General features: G+C 46.1%; 2 protein-coding genes across 2 annotated transcripts in view; both read left to right on the top strand.

Annotated features, from left to right (window-relative positions):
• slc23a2 (solute carrier family 23 member 2) overlaps positions 1 to 12,445 on the top strand; it is a 31,817-nt gene extending 19,372 nt beyond the window's left edge. Inside the window, exons 8-14 of the mRNA XM_031570879.2 lie at positions 213 to 333; positions 1,518 to 1,674; positions 1,972 to 2,119; positions 4,319 to 4,424; positions 5,263 to 5,530; positions 6,359 to 6,454; positions 7,584 to 12,445. Of these exons, the coding sequence (XP_031426739.1) occupies positions 213 to 333; positions 1,518 to 1,674; positions 1,972 to 2,119; positions 4,319 to 4,424; positions 5,263 to 5,530; positions 6,359 to 6,454; positions 7,584 to 7,837 (1,150 nt within the window). The 3' untranslated portion in view covers positions 7,838 to 12,445. The remainder of the gene's footprint in view (positions 1 to 212; positions 334 to 1,517; positions 1,675 to 1,971; positions 2,120 to 4,318; positions 4,425 to 5,262; positions 5,531 to 6,358; positions 6,455 to 7,583) is intronic.
• Positions 12,446 to 15,443: 2,998 nt separating this feature from the next.
• Positions 15,444 to 17,500, top strand: part of LOC116221128 (ras association domain-containing protein 2-like) — a 10,228-nt gene continuing 8,171 nt past the window's right edge. Inside the window, exon 1 of the mRNA XM_031570878.2 lies at positions 15,444 to 15,721. The gene's annotated coding sequence lies outside the window, so the exon portion shown is untranslated. The remainder of the gene's footprint in view (positions 15,722 to 17,500) is intronic.

Genomic DNA, 17,500 nt, shown 5'->3' with positions numbered 1-17,500 from the left:
GTGTTGTATCGTCTACAGAAGACTTTAAGGATGTGCTATTTCACTTCAGAGAGATTTGAATGGCCAGGGATGTTTTAGATGTTGAAAGAAAGTGACTGTTTCTCCTTCTCTGTTTCTTGCTCTCCCTCTGTTATTTCTCTCTCTCTGTCATTGGGTGGTTCCTGTGCTCATCATTCTTTCTCTCTCTCTCATTGGGCGGTTCCTGTGCTCAGGACCATCTTCCTGGTGCTGCTGTTCTCCCAGTACGCTCGTAACGTCCAGCTGCCTCTGCCCGTCTACAAGGCTAAGAAGGGCTGGACCACTTATCGGCTGCAGCTCTTCAAGATGTTCCCTGTAAGCCCTACACATACACACACTCTCACACACACACACTCTCACACACACACACTCTCACACACACACGCACGCACGCACGCACGCACACACGCACACACTCTTTCAGACACACACACATACACACACAGTAGACAGCCATTTGATATAAATGTGTTGAGATGTAAAGAGACAGACGTGATCTATACCCAGGTTCAGGTGGAGCCCATTAAGGCTAAATACACCCTCATCACCATCACACACTTTCACTTACCAACAGAAATGATCTTTTCATCCACAGTGGATTAGATGTCTTATGAAAGACTACATTTACTAAATATGTAAACTACATTTCGTGTACTTGTGTAATGGTCTCATCTTGTGTGTTTTATAAGATTTTCATAAGTGGTGTTGTGGACTTGTGTAATGGTCTCATCTTGTGTGTTTTTTATAAGATTTTCATAAGTGGTGTGTACTTGTGTAATGGTCTCATCTTGTGTTTTATAAGATTTTCATAAGTGGTGTTGTGGACTTATGAAAATCTTATAAAACACAAGATGAGACCATTACACAAGTCCACAACACCACTTATGAAAATCTTATAAAACACAAGATGAGACCATTACACAAGTGGTGTTGTGGACTTGTGTAATGGTCTCATCTTGTGTTTTATAAGATTTTCATAAGTGGTGTTGTGGACTTGTGTAATGGTCTCATCTTGTGTGTTTCATAAGTTTTGAGGGTGTGAAAGCATTTCATGTTGCACAAGTCACTGCGGTAGATTTAGAAGTTTGCTAATTATCTGAAACATATGTTTAGAACCTGTTTTTCTAGAGGTAGGGTGTTCTGGGAGAAGACAAGGAAACACTGTCAGTGGAGCTGTACAGGCAAACACTCCTCCAGTTACATGACACACACACACACCCCTGTGTGATAGCGTCACGCTCAAGACAGCTCTCATTTAAAAAAAAAAAAGTAGTCTATTACTGTACTGACCCTCTTTTACTTCCTTTCTTACCCCCTCTCCATTCCTACCCCTCGTCCCCATACCTCTCTCTCTCTCTCTCTCTCTCTTTCTCACATCCTCTCTTTCTCTCTCACCCTCTCTTTCTCTCTCTCACCCTCTCCCCCCCCCCCCTCCCCCCCCCCCTCTCTCCCTCCTTCCCCCACTCTTCTTTCTCTCTTCCATCCCTCCCTCCCCCCAGATTATCATGGCCATCATGGTGTCGTGGTTCATGTGCTTCATCTTCACCATCACAGACGTGTTTCCACCCGACAGTGACAAGTACGGTTTCTACGCCCGCACCGATGCCCGCCACGGAGTACTGGCAGCTGCCCCCTGGTTCAAAATACCCTACCCCTGTAAGTGTGTGTGTGTGTGTGTGTGTGTGTGTGTGTGTGTGTGTGTGTGTGTGTGTGTGTGTGTGTGTGTGTGTGTGTGTGTGTGTGTGTGTGTGTGTGTGTGTGTGTGTGTGTGTGTGTGTGTGTTTAAGAGGTATATGGTGGAGTGTTTTTGTAACTGAGAGAACATCTGATTTTTCAAAAAAGCTTTGCCTGTATATAGTTCTTAGAAAAAGAAATGACGTGTGTGTGCGTGCATGTTCGTGTGTGTGTGTGTGTGTGTGTGTGTGTGTGTGTGCGCGTGTGTATTACCCATAGTTCAGTGGGGCTGGCCCACAGTGACAGTGGCGGGCGTGATCGGGATGATGAGTGCTGTGGTGGCCAGCATCATCGAGTCCATTGGAGATTACTATGCCTGTGCAAGACTGTCATGTGCTCCTCCACCTCCTATACATGCCATCAACAGGTACACACCCACACACACACACACACACACACACACACACACACACACACACCCACACCCACACACACACACACCCACACCCACACCCACACCCACACCCACACACACACCCACACACACACACCCACACCCACACACACACACACACACACACACACACACACAGGGAGAGAGTATTACTACACACACATCTACACAGAGAGAGCGAGAGAGAGAGAGAGAGAGAGAGAGAGAGTCTCTCTAGATCAGAGGTCTTCAACCGGGGGTCCGTGGAGGTACTGCAGGGGGTCCGCCAAATTATTTCATCTGAAGCATTTTTTCCCTCTTCCAAAATTGAAAAACGTCCAATAGGCCTACATAAACATAAACAGAACGTAAAAATTGCTTTCTACTCGTTAAAAATAATACATAGGCTACCCATGAGTCTTCACGCGATCATTTGATCACCATGGCAACATATGCACTTTTAGCTACATTTAGCTATCTGGTGCCAAAACACGTTACCTGCTTTAATCGTTTTGTAATTTCTCGGAACAAAAGCTCCACGTCAGACGCCACTGATGGCGGTTCAGATGACCTACATTCAGAGGATGCCAACACCCCTTCCACGAACAGCCAAAAGCCAAACGGGAGAAGACACGTAAATATTCAGAGAATTATCTGAAGTTTGCCTTCACCTACAAAGAGACCGATGGTGACGAATTACCAGTGTAACCACTACGTGGTTTGCCCTCCCGTGCTATCAAACGAAACTATAAAACCATCAAAGCTGCAACGAGACTTAAAGACAACCCATGCTCACTTGAAATCATTTTGAATTACCTGTTTAAAATCTTTTGAGGGCCAGCAGACATTGATGAGACAATCAGCCAAAGTGTGCGAGCTAACTTTAAAAGCCTCTTATCAAGTTGCATTACGTGTCGCTCAGACCAAACAGCCATACATAATTGCGGAAAGTTTAATATTGCCAGCAGCTATATGTGCAAAACAATGTTTGGGAAGGATGAGTACGTAAAAAAACTGAAAAGCATCCCAATGCTATTGATGAATTGGCAGCTGATGTGAGGGCACTACTAGTCGCAAAGCTCCCAAAGGCAGATTATTTTGCACTACAATTTGTTGAATCCACCGATGTGTCAAACGACGCAAGAGCCATGTATGACGCACTGCATGCTTCATAGGGAGAATCTTGTTGCCAAAGACATGAGTGATGAATTCTCAAACGTCAGATCTCTCACTAGGTATGAGATATTTCATCCATACTTAAGCTTGTCAAGCTACTCAATTCTTTGTCCCTCCCTAATTGAATACAGAGTGATGGCTAACTGTAAGGGAGGAAAAATGTCAATAATAAACAGAATAAATGTAAACGAGTTGTGTGTCACAGATGATTTGCAATTATGTTCAAACATGTGTAGGGGAGTGTGTGTGTGTGTGTGTGTGTGTGTGTGTGTGTGTGTGTGTGACTGACTCTTAGTTCCAAATAAAATATATGAATATCAGGCCCAAATTTGGGGCGGCGGGGGTGGGGGTCCCTGCTCAGTGTCTCTCTCAGCCAAGGGGTCCTTGGGCTGAAAAAGGTTGAAGACCCCTGCTCTAGATGACTATACACACACACAGACATGCATAAACACTCTTTTATATGCACTTACACCCACACACACACAGGCGTACACGTGCACACACACCCTCTTGTACACGTGCATTTCTCTCTCCCACACACACACATACACCCCTATCTTCCCCTACCGATTGTCCGTATGTTCATTAAGTCTTTGGGGAAGGAGAGATAAACCTGACCTTGCTTCTATCTCCCATTCACACTTCTTCTCCGTAGCTTAATCTTCCCTTTCTCAGTCTCTCTCTCTGCTCACCACCCACTCTCTGTTTTCTCTCTCTCTCTCTCCCTCCCTCTCTCGCTCTCTCTCTCTCTCTCTCTCTCTCCCTCTCTCGCGCTCTCTCTCTCTCGCGCGCACTCTCTCTCTCTGCCTCCATCTCTCGCGCTTTCTCTCTCTCTCGTAGGAGAATATTTATACCCTTTTGTCCTGTTTGTTTTCTTTGCACTTGTTCTTTCTTCCTTTTCTTCTGTGGTGTTAAACTGGAACATGAACACGAACATGAACATGTCCATTCAATGGGGGGTTTAACCTCTCCATGTCCATTCAATGAGGGGTTTAACCTCTCCATGTCTGTCTCTAGGGGGATCTTCATGGAAGGGCTGTCCTGCGTCGTGGACGGCGTGTTTGGCACGGGCAACGGTTCTACCTCCTCCAGCCCAAACATTGGAGTGTTGGGCCTCACTAAGGTAGGGTCACCCACCTCACTGCTGCCCCCTGCTGGTGTGGAGGTCAAGCTACATGCTTATCCTGTCAGTGGTCTGATAAATCTCTAGGGTTTGTGCTTAACATGTCCATTCCAGCCTAAGAAGGCTCTTCAGTACTGCTCTCACCTCAGAGACGGCTGTGCTGTTTGTCTTGCTTGAGCTGCAGCATTTAAAACCTCCTGTAGGGCCATAAATGTGCTTAGAGGAGAGAGCTGAGTTAGCCAGGTTACCCAACAGCTGGAGGGCACGCCAATTTCAGGTGTGTGAGACTGTGGGATGGAGGTTATGGAGCTCCCATCATCACTGGACAGGAAGAGAAGACCCAGTAGAACCTGCTTTGTTTTGTTTTGTTTTGTTTTTTTCTCTTCTCCTTCCTTCCTGGCAAAACAAAGGGAGTGCGAAAGACACACACACACACCTGAGATCATCTTAGAGAACAGGATAAGTCTGTGCTTCAAATTCCACGTGGTTAAATTACACACACACACACAAAGCCACGTCCTGTGCATCAGCTGACCTCTGTCTGACCTCTTGTGTGATGGGAAGATTTGGGACGCGGGTCACAGGGAAATCTCGTAATTTCCCAACTGATGAGCTGTGCAAATCTGGGGGGACGTAGGTGGGTGCGCTCCCCCTGTGATTGATGTTCAGATCGGTGTGTGTGTGTGTGTGTGTGTGTGTGTGTGTGTGTGTGTTTTGTTGGGCATACCGTGAGACATGAAGCCAAGTTGTCTGTGTATGTTGTCTTTGTGGCTTTTACTTGGTTTGGTCTGTGAAAATCTAATATTTTGGTGTGTGTGTGTTATTGTGTGTTTCGTAGGTGGGCAGCAGGCGTGTGATCCAGTACGGCGCGGCCATCATGCTCCTGCTGGGCCTGGTGGGGAAGTTCAGCGCACTGTTCGCCTCTCTGCCTGACCCCGTGCTGGGGGCGCTGTTCTGCACCCTCTTCGGCATGATCACCGCCGTCGGCCTCTCCAACCTGCAGTTCGTCGACCTCAACTCCTCCAGGAACCTCTTCGTCCTCGGCTTCTCCATCTTCTTCGGCCTGGTCCTGCCCAGCTACCTCAAAACCAACCCCCTAGTCACCGGTACGCCCTCAGCACCCAACACCTAACCTCACATCACGCCACCCCCACGTCACGTTAGATCACTTCACATCCAGGGCCGAACGATTAATTGCATTTGCGATTTAATCGCGATATGATAGAACGCGATTTTCTAACCGCAACGTTCGCGATTTAAAAACGTGGTCTAAAAAAGAAAAGTGTGTGTGTGTGTGTTAGCTGGCGCACTTCAGATGCGTTTGGTTTTAGGGCTCCAGGGCCACGATTGAGGCTATGTTTAGGGACATTGAAATCGATGGTGGTTTGAGTGCTCCTTTTAAAGTGTATGTAGAGGGGTTAGGCAAGGGTGTGCCATGTCAGGGATGCTGTACTCCTTGGCCATAGAGCCACTGCTCCACAAACTACAGGGTGAATTTAAAGGTTTAACCCTTCCTAATTGGAATAGTTGCTTTTATCTGTGTGCATATGCTGATGATTTAATTATGTTTGTCACTAGAAATGATGACATTGGCAAAACTGGAGCATTTTGTACAAGACGTTTCTCATCAGCAAAACTAAACTGTAAAACAAGTTAAGCTTTATTAATAGGAGACTGGACTGGACAGCCTCCTAATCTACCTGATTGGTTGGCCTGGAAAAGAGATAGCATTAAATATCTTGGAGTGTTAGTGTTTTTGTTTTTTTTTGAGATATTGGGAAGGCATTGTTGACCAGATTAAAATTCTCACTCTCTCTACTGGCATCGCACATGTCCCACTGTCTGCTGTGATAAAACCCAGACCTCTACTCCTTTTACTAATGTGCTCTCTCTCTCTCTCTCTCTCTCTCTCTCTCTCCCCCCCCCCCCCTCAGGTATAGTGGAGATTGACCAGGTGTTGAACGTGCTTCTGACCACGGCCATGTTTGTGGGGGGCTCTGTGGCCTTCATTCTCGACAACACTATTCCAGGTGAGTCATTAAAACAGGCACTCAAGCCAACAAAACACACGAGACAATACAACCCCATGCATTCACACACACACACACACACACACAAATAATCACATACACATACAGAAGCAAACAAGAACTGAGTGTGAGCATGTCAAGTTGTTTTATGACTGACATTGTGATTGGAATCAGATTTGATTTCTTTTTTTCTTCCCTGTAGAAGTCTGTCTGCCTGCCTGTGTGTCTGTCTGTCTGTCTGTCTGTCTGCCTGTGTGTCTGTCTGTCTGTCTGCCTGTGTGTCTGTCTGTCTGTGTGTCCTGGCTCTTCTCTGCTTCTTGCCTGCTGTTCTAAATCAGTTAAATGCACGTGTGTGTTTATGCAGATTCACAGCTCTGTGTTGAACTTCTGTTCTCTATGGGCCCACTCCTCCTCCTTACCTCCTACACACACTCACTCTTTCTCTCTCTCTCTCTCTCTCTCTCTCTCTCTCTCTCTCTTTTGTGCTCTCTCCCTCTCTCGTGCTCTTTTTGTCACTCTTACTTGTTCAGTCACTTCTCTCTCTCTCTCTCTCTCTTTCTCTCACTTGTACTGTCACTCTCTCTCTCACACACTCTCACTCTCACACATGCATGTGTTTTTTTCCTCCACCTACGCCTATCCAAATTCCACCCACTCACCATGCGCACATCTCACAATGCTCGCACACACACACACACACACACACACACACACACACACACACACACACACACACACACACACACACACACACACACATTTCTGTCGCTGTCACACTCCTATCTCCTCTAATCTGACTCACTCACTCATATTGTTTCCCACAGCTCCCCTTAGCCTGCCATCTCTCCATTTCTTCTCCATCTCTCAAACGCTCCCAGAAGTGCCTGCCTTTCTTTCTTTCTTTCTGTCCTCCCCCAAGTCTCACGCACTCAGCCTCTCCCGTTACAAAGAAATGACTTTTGTTATCTGTGTGGCTTTTTTACTGTCTTCTGCCCTTTCTGAAATGTATTATGTCCTCAATACCTCATCTTTGAATTGCCAGGTCATTTGTGCTGTTTTGTCTAGTGAAATTGAGCCTGTTAAATACTAACACACACACACACACACACACACACACCCCCGCCCCCAGGTTCTTTGGAGGAGCGTGGGATCCGTAAGCTGAAGCGTGGAGTGGGTCCGAGCGCGTCCGAGGCGGAGGGGCTGCGATCCTATGACCTCCCGATCGGCATGGACTTCCTGCGCCGGCACAAGGTCTTCCAGTACCTGCCCATCAGCCCTACTTTCGCGGGCTACCAGTGGGGGGCGCTGCGCTCCCGCTGCAAGGGCCGAGGCCCGCGCGAGGAGGCCGTCGCCACGGCAGCAGCAGACGAGAGCGGCGTATAGCGGGCGGGGAGATGCGGAGAGGTGACACCCTTCACCCCCGCGTCAACATCATGGAACATTCCCCCCAACCCTAATTGCTCTCTTTATTTATGTAACACCTGTGCCCTTTCGCCCCTTTCCACACACACACACACACATGCTCTCACACACACACACACACACACACACACACACACACGAACACACAAGACCGCCGTCAAGTGCTTCAGTCCTGCTGTCAGTCTGAAAGGACCTGTGTGTAGCACTGAGCAGCTGCTGTAAGCTAAAAACTCAACGGCACACTTTTTTTTGGACCTTTTCTGTTGCTGTAGTGTTGTCTCCTCTGTGTTTACCCCATTCGAAAAGAGATGGGACTCTGTTGCAGGGGGGACCTTTTTTCTGGTTGCACCGCTGTCATTGTGTGACTGTGGCATCACCTGTTGCTATGCTAGCATGTTAGCACTCCCTCCAAGGACCTTATGCAGGCCTCAATGCCCCCGTCCCCCTGTTCGCCTCTGCCTCTCCTCAGAGCTGTGGTCTGGTCCCAGTCCCTCTCTCAGTGGACCCCCCCCCCCCCCCAGACTGCTGCACCAGACTCCACATGCTCCTACAGAGACTGAGGAATCGACAAACTCCAAACTCACCACACACCCTCCCTCAGTTACTTTTCTCTCTCTCTCTCTCTCAAACGGAACTGTGAGCAGCGACATGGATCCAGATCTGGGCCCCGCCTCCAGCAGCTCATGTCCACAACAACGCTTGATTTGGATCGTCTCCATGGCAATGCTGCAGGGGCTGTGATGGGATGTTCATGTGGGTGTGGGTGTATGTGATGGTTGGACAGACTCCGATGGATAGACAACCCCGTCTCAGCGAAAAGTTTCAAAGCCGTATCCACCTGACCCTACCAAAAAACAGTTATACAGATAAGACATCAGATAATTCACTATTCGGTCCAAGGTCCCCCTCTAGCCAACAATAATGTCCTGGTGTGTGCACTGAATTATGGGAAATGTAGTTCACATGGGGACATACAGTAGATGGCGTTTGGTTAAAAGTCAGACAAATACTAATGGAAAATGCATGTACAGCACCAACGCGCTTACTTCCTCACTCACTCACACGCACTTACGCACACGTACACACACACACACACACACACACACACACTACACAAAGCACAGAAACTCACACTACACCAACCACACAAACATGTAGAGCTTAAATGCATGCTCCTGGACAGACGCTCCAGCTAATGCAAGTGGCTTGTGGATAATGACCTTAGTAATGCACAGTGATTTGTGATAGTTTTGCACTACCTGTTAATGCAAGAGCCCGTGCATAGAGTGACATGCTTAGCTCCCTTCTCCCTGGTAGTGTTGTTTTGGTCCTATGACTCCTCCAGTATACCCCCCCCCCCCACACACACACACACACACACACACACACACACACACACACACAAACATGTCTACACACATCTGCTGGGACTCAAGGAGTGACTACATCTTCGTCATTGGAACAATCACGCACGCTCATGACAATGCTGATCACTTGTGCTGGATTGGTTCTCTTGGTTTGAGAGTGACGCCAGAACCCCTCTGATGTCCGTGTTGTACGGTGTCAGCGTGTGGTTAGCAGGAGAGACGCTAGCGCTTCAGGTGTTGGTGTGAGGTTAGCAGGAGAGACGCTAGGTGCTAGACACTAGGGCTTCAGGTGTCGGTGTGTGGTTAGTTAAAGAAGGAAGAGCTCGGAAGTGGTAGGGAAGGACGGATCCCAGAAAATCAGTGTGATGCTGCTGACATGCTGAGATCACGGCTTCCTGTAGGTCAAACTGGGCTTTCCTGTGCGTCTATGAGGCAAACCCGTGGGCTCTCTCCCATTATACTGTTAACTCCCACTAAATCCAGACGTTACACCAATTCCCAGCATGCATCTGTTGAAAGCAAACGTGTATAATACCCTGCAGGAGATTACTTTTCTGACTCTGGATGCAGATGTGGTCCGGACCTGCTTTCAAACTTGGGATGGTGCCATGGCAACCCCAGAGCTATAAAAAAATATGTAAGGTGCGATTACCGATTATAGGGAGCAGGGATCTCACCAAGAGAATAAAACTCCTGTCTTGGTTAAGAACGGGGGCATGCAGGAGTTTGTGCATTGGCCTCACTACAAACAGCCCACTTGGTTGTAAAGCCATTTGATGTCATTGATTATTCATCAGTATTATTACTGTCATGGCTGTCCATGGTCATACAGTTGGCTTTCATAACTCCTTTTGTAGGGATCGATAGTGAGGGGTGACTTGAACCTAGGCATCTCCGTTACATTCTTTCTTTTTCCAGTCTCTCTTTCCCTCCAACTCTCCATGTCTCTGTCCCCATGTTGGGCGAAGGGGCTTCACTGAAGAGGCCTTTGCGGCGTAGTTGACATTGTAATCGTGACCAAATGACTCACAGCAGTGACGTCGCCCGTGTTGTGGCCCCAAGTCAAAGGTGAAATCATTTTTGTTGTTGTTTTTTGTTTTTATTTATTTATTTATGTTTTTAGATTGTAAATGTGAATGTTTGTCAGCGCTACATGCTGGGAGGGTTTTTGGAGAAGCGCCTCCAGGAGTGTGAAGCCGTTTAGGACTGTGCGTCCAGAAGAGCAGATACCCTGTTGTGCGTATCGTCATGGACTGGACCTATGAAGACAAACATCTGTACTGTCTGAATACTGAAAAACAGGTGCTTTAAACAAACAGGCATTCCAAAAATAGCTTAAAACTAGATGGAAAAACACCAGTGGATGATGACACCAGCTGTAGCTGTTACAGCACCTATAGCAACTTTTACCACAAGGGGGCAGCAACTTCCTTCAGTACTGCTGGAAGCTGATGCTCCTGTTCATGTTCAAGTCCAATTTGTGTGCAGCAAAGAATATCATGCAAGTTCAAAGTGTCTTTATTGCGAGAAATGCAGCATCACGTGAACAATTTAGTTTTTTTTATTATTTGTTTTTTTTTTACATTGGCGAAGGTAGAGATGTTGTGGCAGTATTTTGGACCTGAAAATCCACTGTTGGTGGTGCAGCCCAACTCTGAGCTGAAGCCAGATTGCCTCCATGCAGCCCACAGGCCTGGGCGTGCTGGCAGCTGTGCAGTGGTGCTGGGTGCCTTGCCTACACACAGCTAACGCATTCACAGAGCTGCAGCGAAAGCCTTTAAGCTCAGTGTTTGTTTGTTTGTTTGTTTGTTTATGCTTTTGGTTTTGCTTCTTGTCTTGTGAGGGGGGGTGGGAATGGGGGCGGGAAACACGGCAGGCACTTTGAATAGACACCTCTGTTGAGAGAGGTCCTTGGGTCATGCACAGAGAGAGAGGGATGGATGAAGCCCCTTGCGTAATACGCACTAATGCAATGTCCCTGCAACTCTCGTTTCTCGTGAATGCAACTCTGTAAAGTACGGTGTACCCATGTTTCCAGTGCCAATAAATCCTCCTACACACACACACACACACACACACTCTTTCTCTCTCTTTCTCTCTCTCTCTCTACTACACACTTCCCATCCCTTTACCTCGCCCTCCATGCTTAGACTAATGCCCACATCTTCGTCAACCCGTTGTATTTCTCTCTTTTTTACTCTGTTATTGGAAGTGTCGATGTTGATATCACTAGATGCAGAATTGTAATTGTGACAGGCCTGCCTTGGTAAGACTCATCACCTGCTGTGAACAGCACCTGGATCCCATGGCCAGTGTCTCTCTTTCTCTATCTCTTTCTTTCTCTCTCTCTCTCTCTCTCTCTCTTCTCTGTCCCTCTCTCTCTCTGTCCCTCTCTCTCTCTCTCTCTCTCTCTCTCTCTCTCTTTCTCTGTCCCTCTCTCTCTCTCTCTCTCTCTCTCTCTCTCTCTCTCCCCCCCACCCCACAGGGACCGAGGGGAGTGATGGTCCTCCTTACTCCCCACTCTTCATGCCCCTTCACAAAACTGGTGACACACAGTTTCAGAAGTTCTTTCTGAGGCTCCTAAAACCTAAAACTTTAGTTTTGGGGTCACGGGTCAAAGTTCACAGTTGGTGATGGGTCTTGGTAAGGTCGCCACCAGGAGGAGACTCAGACTAGAAGGACCCTTCAGTTTTCATGAGGGGGAAGATTAACAGAAAAATATACTTTTGTCTATTGTGTGTTTTGGAAATCTTTTCAATGTTTTATCTCGTTTTTATATATATATATAGGCATATATAAAAATATACATTGTTTTTATGTTTTTACAGACAAAGAGATGTTTGTAAGAGAGAAATCATGCATCTGATCTTAATTCATTGAGCTGCAAACCGCACCAGTTTTGTTACATTTTTATTTAAGTAAAAAAAATAAAAGCTTTTGTTCTTTTTTCCTTTTGAAAATCAGTAAAATGGTGGAAAACTTTTTGTTAGCTAGAATGTTTTCATATTGTATTTTTCTAACATTGCTTCCTGTCTCATGTTAATACTAGTCCAACAAAGAGAAAAAGAGATGTATAAATATATCTATATTGAATTGAGTACAGAGTGTTGCATCCTGGACCAGGCCTTGTGGATACTAATAGTAGCAACAAATGTTTTATTCCTTGTTCCTATTCCTGTTTAATAAGATGTCACTGAATGAATGAATGCAGTGTCTTTTTTCTTTTTTTCAACGTCACGGCAACTCATGACCTCAACCAGAACTTCCAAAACAGAAGGAGGTGATCGAGATGAAGATCTTGGATGTTCATAGCTAATTATCCCAATTGAATATCAGTGGCCCAAAGTCAGATTATTATTCTACAGGATTCCGGGTATTCTATGATAAAGGTGTCAAAGCTAATAAAGTGAGGCTTCGAACAGCCTTCACATTCACAAATGTTGGGTAGTTTATTGCATTACCTTCCCAATTCCAAATCTGTCACTCTGCAGTGCTAGTGTTCTACTCTAGTGTTATTATACTCTACTCTAGTGCTAGTTGTTAGGTGAAAATTCACCCTAGTTACCTCAGGACTCCGGAGCTGCATATAAGTATATTTATTAGACAAACAACAATTGCAATCGGGCTCACTCCCAGCACAAGGCTGAAAGTGAAGCAATGATAAACACATTGCACAAGGTTTATATAGACAGAAGTTGAGCGTTCAGCAGGGATAACCACGTGGTGGATTTCTGACGTCCGAGGCAAGGATGGAAGTTTTGCACAAGATTGGAAGAAGCACAGTTCGTCCCTTATCACTTCTGGTCTAAGCATGCTCTTGTACATATGCAGACTAAGTGGCACCTATTAATCTAAGTTACACACACGCAGAAACACAGAAAAGCCATGTTCCTGCTTTCATAAGCACATGATTCATACAAGGAATATATTAATACAAGGCACTTGATTCATATATTCTTAAGTCATTAACAGTGTTTCGAAATTATCTCCATCACTAGTGTTCTACTCTTCTTTAGTGCTAGTGACTTCTTTACTCTAGTGCTAGTGTTCTACTCTAGTGTTCTACTCTACTCTTGTGCTAGTGTTCTACTCTAGTGTTCTACTCTATTGCTAGTGTTCTACTCTAGTGTTTAGTGTTCTACTCTAGTGCTAGTGTTCTACTCTAGTGTTTATACTCTAGTGTTCTACTCTTGTGCTAGTGTTCTACTCTAGTGTTTCTACTCTAGTGTTCTACTCTAGTGTTTCTACTCTAGTGTTCTACTCTAGTGTTCTACTCTAGTGTTTCTACTCTAGTGTTCTACTCTAGTGTTCTACTCTAGTGTTAGTGTTCTACTCTAGTGTTCTACTCTAGTGTTTCTACTCTAGTGTTCTACTCTAGTGTTCTACTCTATTGCTAGTGTTCTACTCTAGTGTTCTACTCTAGTGTTAGTGTTCTACTCTAGTGTTCTACTCTACTCTTGTGCTAGTGTTCTACTCTAGTGTTTCTACTCTAGTGTTCTACTCTAGTGCTAGTGTTCTACTCTAGTGTTTCTACTCTAGTGTTCTACTCTAGTGCTAGTGTTCTACTCTAGTGTTTCTACTCTAGTGTTCTACTCTAGTGCTAGTGTTCTACTCTGGTGCTAGTGATCTTCTTTACTCTAGTGCTACTGTTTCTACTCTACTCTAGTGTTCTACTCTAGTGCTAGTGTTTCTACTCTAGTGTTCTACTCTAGTGCTAGTGATCTTCTCTACTATAGTGCTAGTGTTCTACTCTAGTGCTAGTATTCTACTCTAGTGTTTCTACTCTACTATAGTGCTAGTGTTTCTACTCTAGTGCTAGTGATCTTCTTTACTCTAGTGCTAGTGTTCTACTCTCACGTTTATATATAACATTCATCTGTACTCAATGAGCCTACCTGCAGTTCAAGTCACATTTATATAAAAGGCCTGATATGCCACATATGGTAGACATTGTATCAGCGTGTCTGGGCTTCAAACCCAGGTCCTTGTCCAGGTTGGCAGTAGTCTTTAGGCCTAGTTCTAATGAAGCCTTAATCCCCACAATAGCAGCCATTGCTCTTTTTTTAATGATAGGAAGGAACTCATATCAGCCTATCAGATTGCATCTTTGGTAGGGCAGGGTTTATCGCATCATGAAATAAACATCAAAGCCTCAACTAAACTTAATAATAGATGTTACATTGCAACTAATATACCTCACAGGCAGGAGTTTCAGGTGCTGTAACAGAGTTAGACTAGTTCTCTGAGTTTCGCTCTATGGTCAGTTTGTCACCTCCTTTATTGGTGTTAACACCATACCCTGGATCCGCAGGGGTGGCTCGTGCCCTTGGGATGGAAAGCCTACCGTGATTGTCTGGCCCCAATCACACAACCCGTTAATATTGTAATTTATGCTCATAAGCGTGCTTTTCTTATTTATTTCCAATAGAAAGTTATAGGAGTTTGAAAATGACTTCTAGCGTTAGGGGTTAACCGAAGAATGATTCGCCCCGGCAGCCAGTCTGCTGGTTCTATTATGCGGATCAGGTTGCTCTTTTCTACCCTGTGCCGTGCAAATGGCTCTCCTCTCTCCCTCTTTTTCCCCTCTCTCCTTCTTGTGACCGTGACGGTCTGTGTTAACGAGATTAGTGCATTGTTGTGTCCTTTCCGACGGCCTACCAGCCTCATATTAATTGACGTCAAGGGATTAAGCAGCAGAGAGAGCGACGCTGATCGAATGGGCAGATGCTACTGGGGGAAATCATTTGACTATTAGCAGCAAAGAAAATAAAACTTTATGTGGTTTTGCATTTTCAATTGTATGTGTTTATGTAGATAAAGTAGGCTAGCCCACAGAAACCACTACGACAAACCTATGAGACTGGTGTTACTGTGCATTCGTCGTAAACATTATATTATTGTTGACTGTGTTGCAGTTTGTTTTAATCAGTTAGATGTATCGTGGTTAATAGTGATTATTAGAGAGCATTTGAGCCTATTCCCTGATGAAATAGACTAGCCTACTGTACATTCGTGCCAAGAAAGAGGTGAAGATATTGCACGCTCACAACACATTTAATAGTTCACTGACTGCATTGTCTGCGGGATTCCCTGTCCCATTATAAGCAATTGAGCCACACGAACAAAGGGGGCGTCAGCTGCGACGCTGATTGGCCGCTCCAGTGTCGGAGATGTTCAACAACAGATGGGGTATTCCTTCTGCTCACGCCTCCCCCTAGAGCGCCGATTGTTTCCGAAGCGTGCACAACGGACCAGGCCGAGAGCGAGGAGACGCGTATGGAGCGCACGGGTTTGGAATACTGTATATTCTACACACAGCGTGATTTTGCACGACATTTTGAAGACGGTGGGTACATAGCCTACGTTGATGTTTCGTAGTGGGACTGAATACATGTAAGACATTTCCAGCCTCCTTCCTCATCTACCTGGATCCAGTGTGGGGGATACAGATTGGCATCAACAACAAAAGTCAAGCGTGGTAAGCCAGCCCACGACTGTCTATTTCTTGTCACATCAGAGAAGGCCTGTATGGTTTGTGGCTTGTGTGTCCTGGCCCACGGGTACATCGTCAAGAAGCACCCCTAAAAGTCATTGGTAATTTGATGAGTAAATCGATACGCTACTTAAATGTCTAACTGTCTTCCTGGTATTGCCGCCGCCGACGCGCCTTGGAGTTTGCCAGTGCGAATGTGCCGCCGAAAATGCTACCACCCTTAGGCAGTGTGAACAATTTTGTAGCATTAGTGTGTTCTGTGTACTTTCCATGTGATAGGCTGGAAAGTACAAAGTACAGTAATCGCCTTCGTGTTCTCCAAGTATGGGGATGGCAGAGAGTAATGTTATACCACACTGTCTGGATGGAGCCTGCGACGTCTAGCACGTTACATAACCGCTACCGCCACGGCAATCTTTACCAATCCTCGTGATATTACAACACTTATCGGGGATTGCCTTCATGGTCAGCGTTGTGATGCGCGAGGAGCAGCCGTGTCGCGCCCGGCGTTCAGTAAGCGTTCAGTAGCCTTCATTGCGTGGGCGTGCAGGTTGAGGTTGAAGTTGAGAATCAAAAGCTGAAAATGGAACACCACAGATATTTACATCGCCCATACCCATCCCAAAATCCCACTTAATACCAAAAAAGTCTTACGTGTTTTCACATTTCGAGATGTAGTGAAGGTTTCATTCCATTTATTTCAGCCTACCTCGGTGTTAGTTCTAGCAAAATCATCTCACCTTTGAATCAAATGGCAACGTGCCAAAAAAAAAGGAAGACCCTTCACACACATTTGGCTCATCTCTTCCTCTTTTCATCTGATTTAGAAGTCTCGCAGGGTAGTGTATCAGGTCAGTGGCTAGTGATTGGTCCCCTGGGTGTGTCACATGATGACCGGAGAGGGAAGAGGGGGCACAGAAAGTTGATGAGGGGCCACAGAATGCCATTGTATGTGGAGCAAGGCTTGTCCACCCAGAAGTGTTTCTCACGTTGCCATGCCGATAACAACAATAGAGCCAGCGAAGTCAGAGTGGTGGTGATGGTGATGTTTGGAGGATGGGGGTGGAGGCAAGTTTTGTTTATCGCCACTGTGCCCCTCAGTTCACTCACAGGGCAGGGGTGGAAAGAGAATCCTATGTTACGTGGTATTTGTGTGTGTGTGTGTGTGTGTGTGTATGTGTGTGTGTGTGTGTGTGTGTGTAACATGTCAGAGTGTTCAGGTGTGTTTCACTGTTAGTGAGTGAGTGAGTCTGCACGAGTTTGTGTGTGTGTGTGCGCGTGAGTTTTCTTGGGTCAAGGTGTTCAGAGAAGCAAAAAGAAAGTGCTTCCAGGAAAGATCAAAGGAAGGAAAATGGAGTTGCGCCAGCCAGCGGAATGGAGCGAGGGATGAGAGATGGAGAGAGAAAGAGAGAGGGAGGGAAGGAGAGATAGAGAGAGAGAGGGAGGGAGGGATGATAGAGAGAGAAAGCGAGAAGGAGGGAGGGATGGATGAGAGAGAGAGAGAGAAAGAGAGAGGGAGGGAGGGAGGGATGGATGAGAGAGAGAGAAAGAGAGAGGGAGGGAGGGAGGAAGAGATGTGGAGATTAAAGTCAATCCCCACTAACGAGCAGTGTTCTGTTCTGGGAGACTATTAGGGGAGCAGGGTGTAGACCTGCTCTACTCCAGGGAGGAAGAGGAAGAGGAAGAGGGAGACTATTAGGGGAGAAGGGACCTGCTCTACTCGAGGGAGGACCTCTTGCACTCTCTACTTCTTCTTTGCACTAT

Source organism: Clupea harengus, chromosome 7, assembly GCF_900700415.2.
Source record: "Clupea harengus chromosome 7, Ch_v2.0.2, whole genome shotgun sequence".
NCBI lineage: Eukaryota > Metazoa > Chordata > Actinopteri > Clupeiformes > Clupeidae > Clupea > Clupea harengus.
This window is presented reverse-complemented; position numbering and strand designations above follow the sequence as displayed.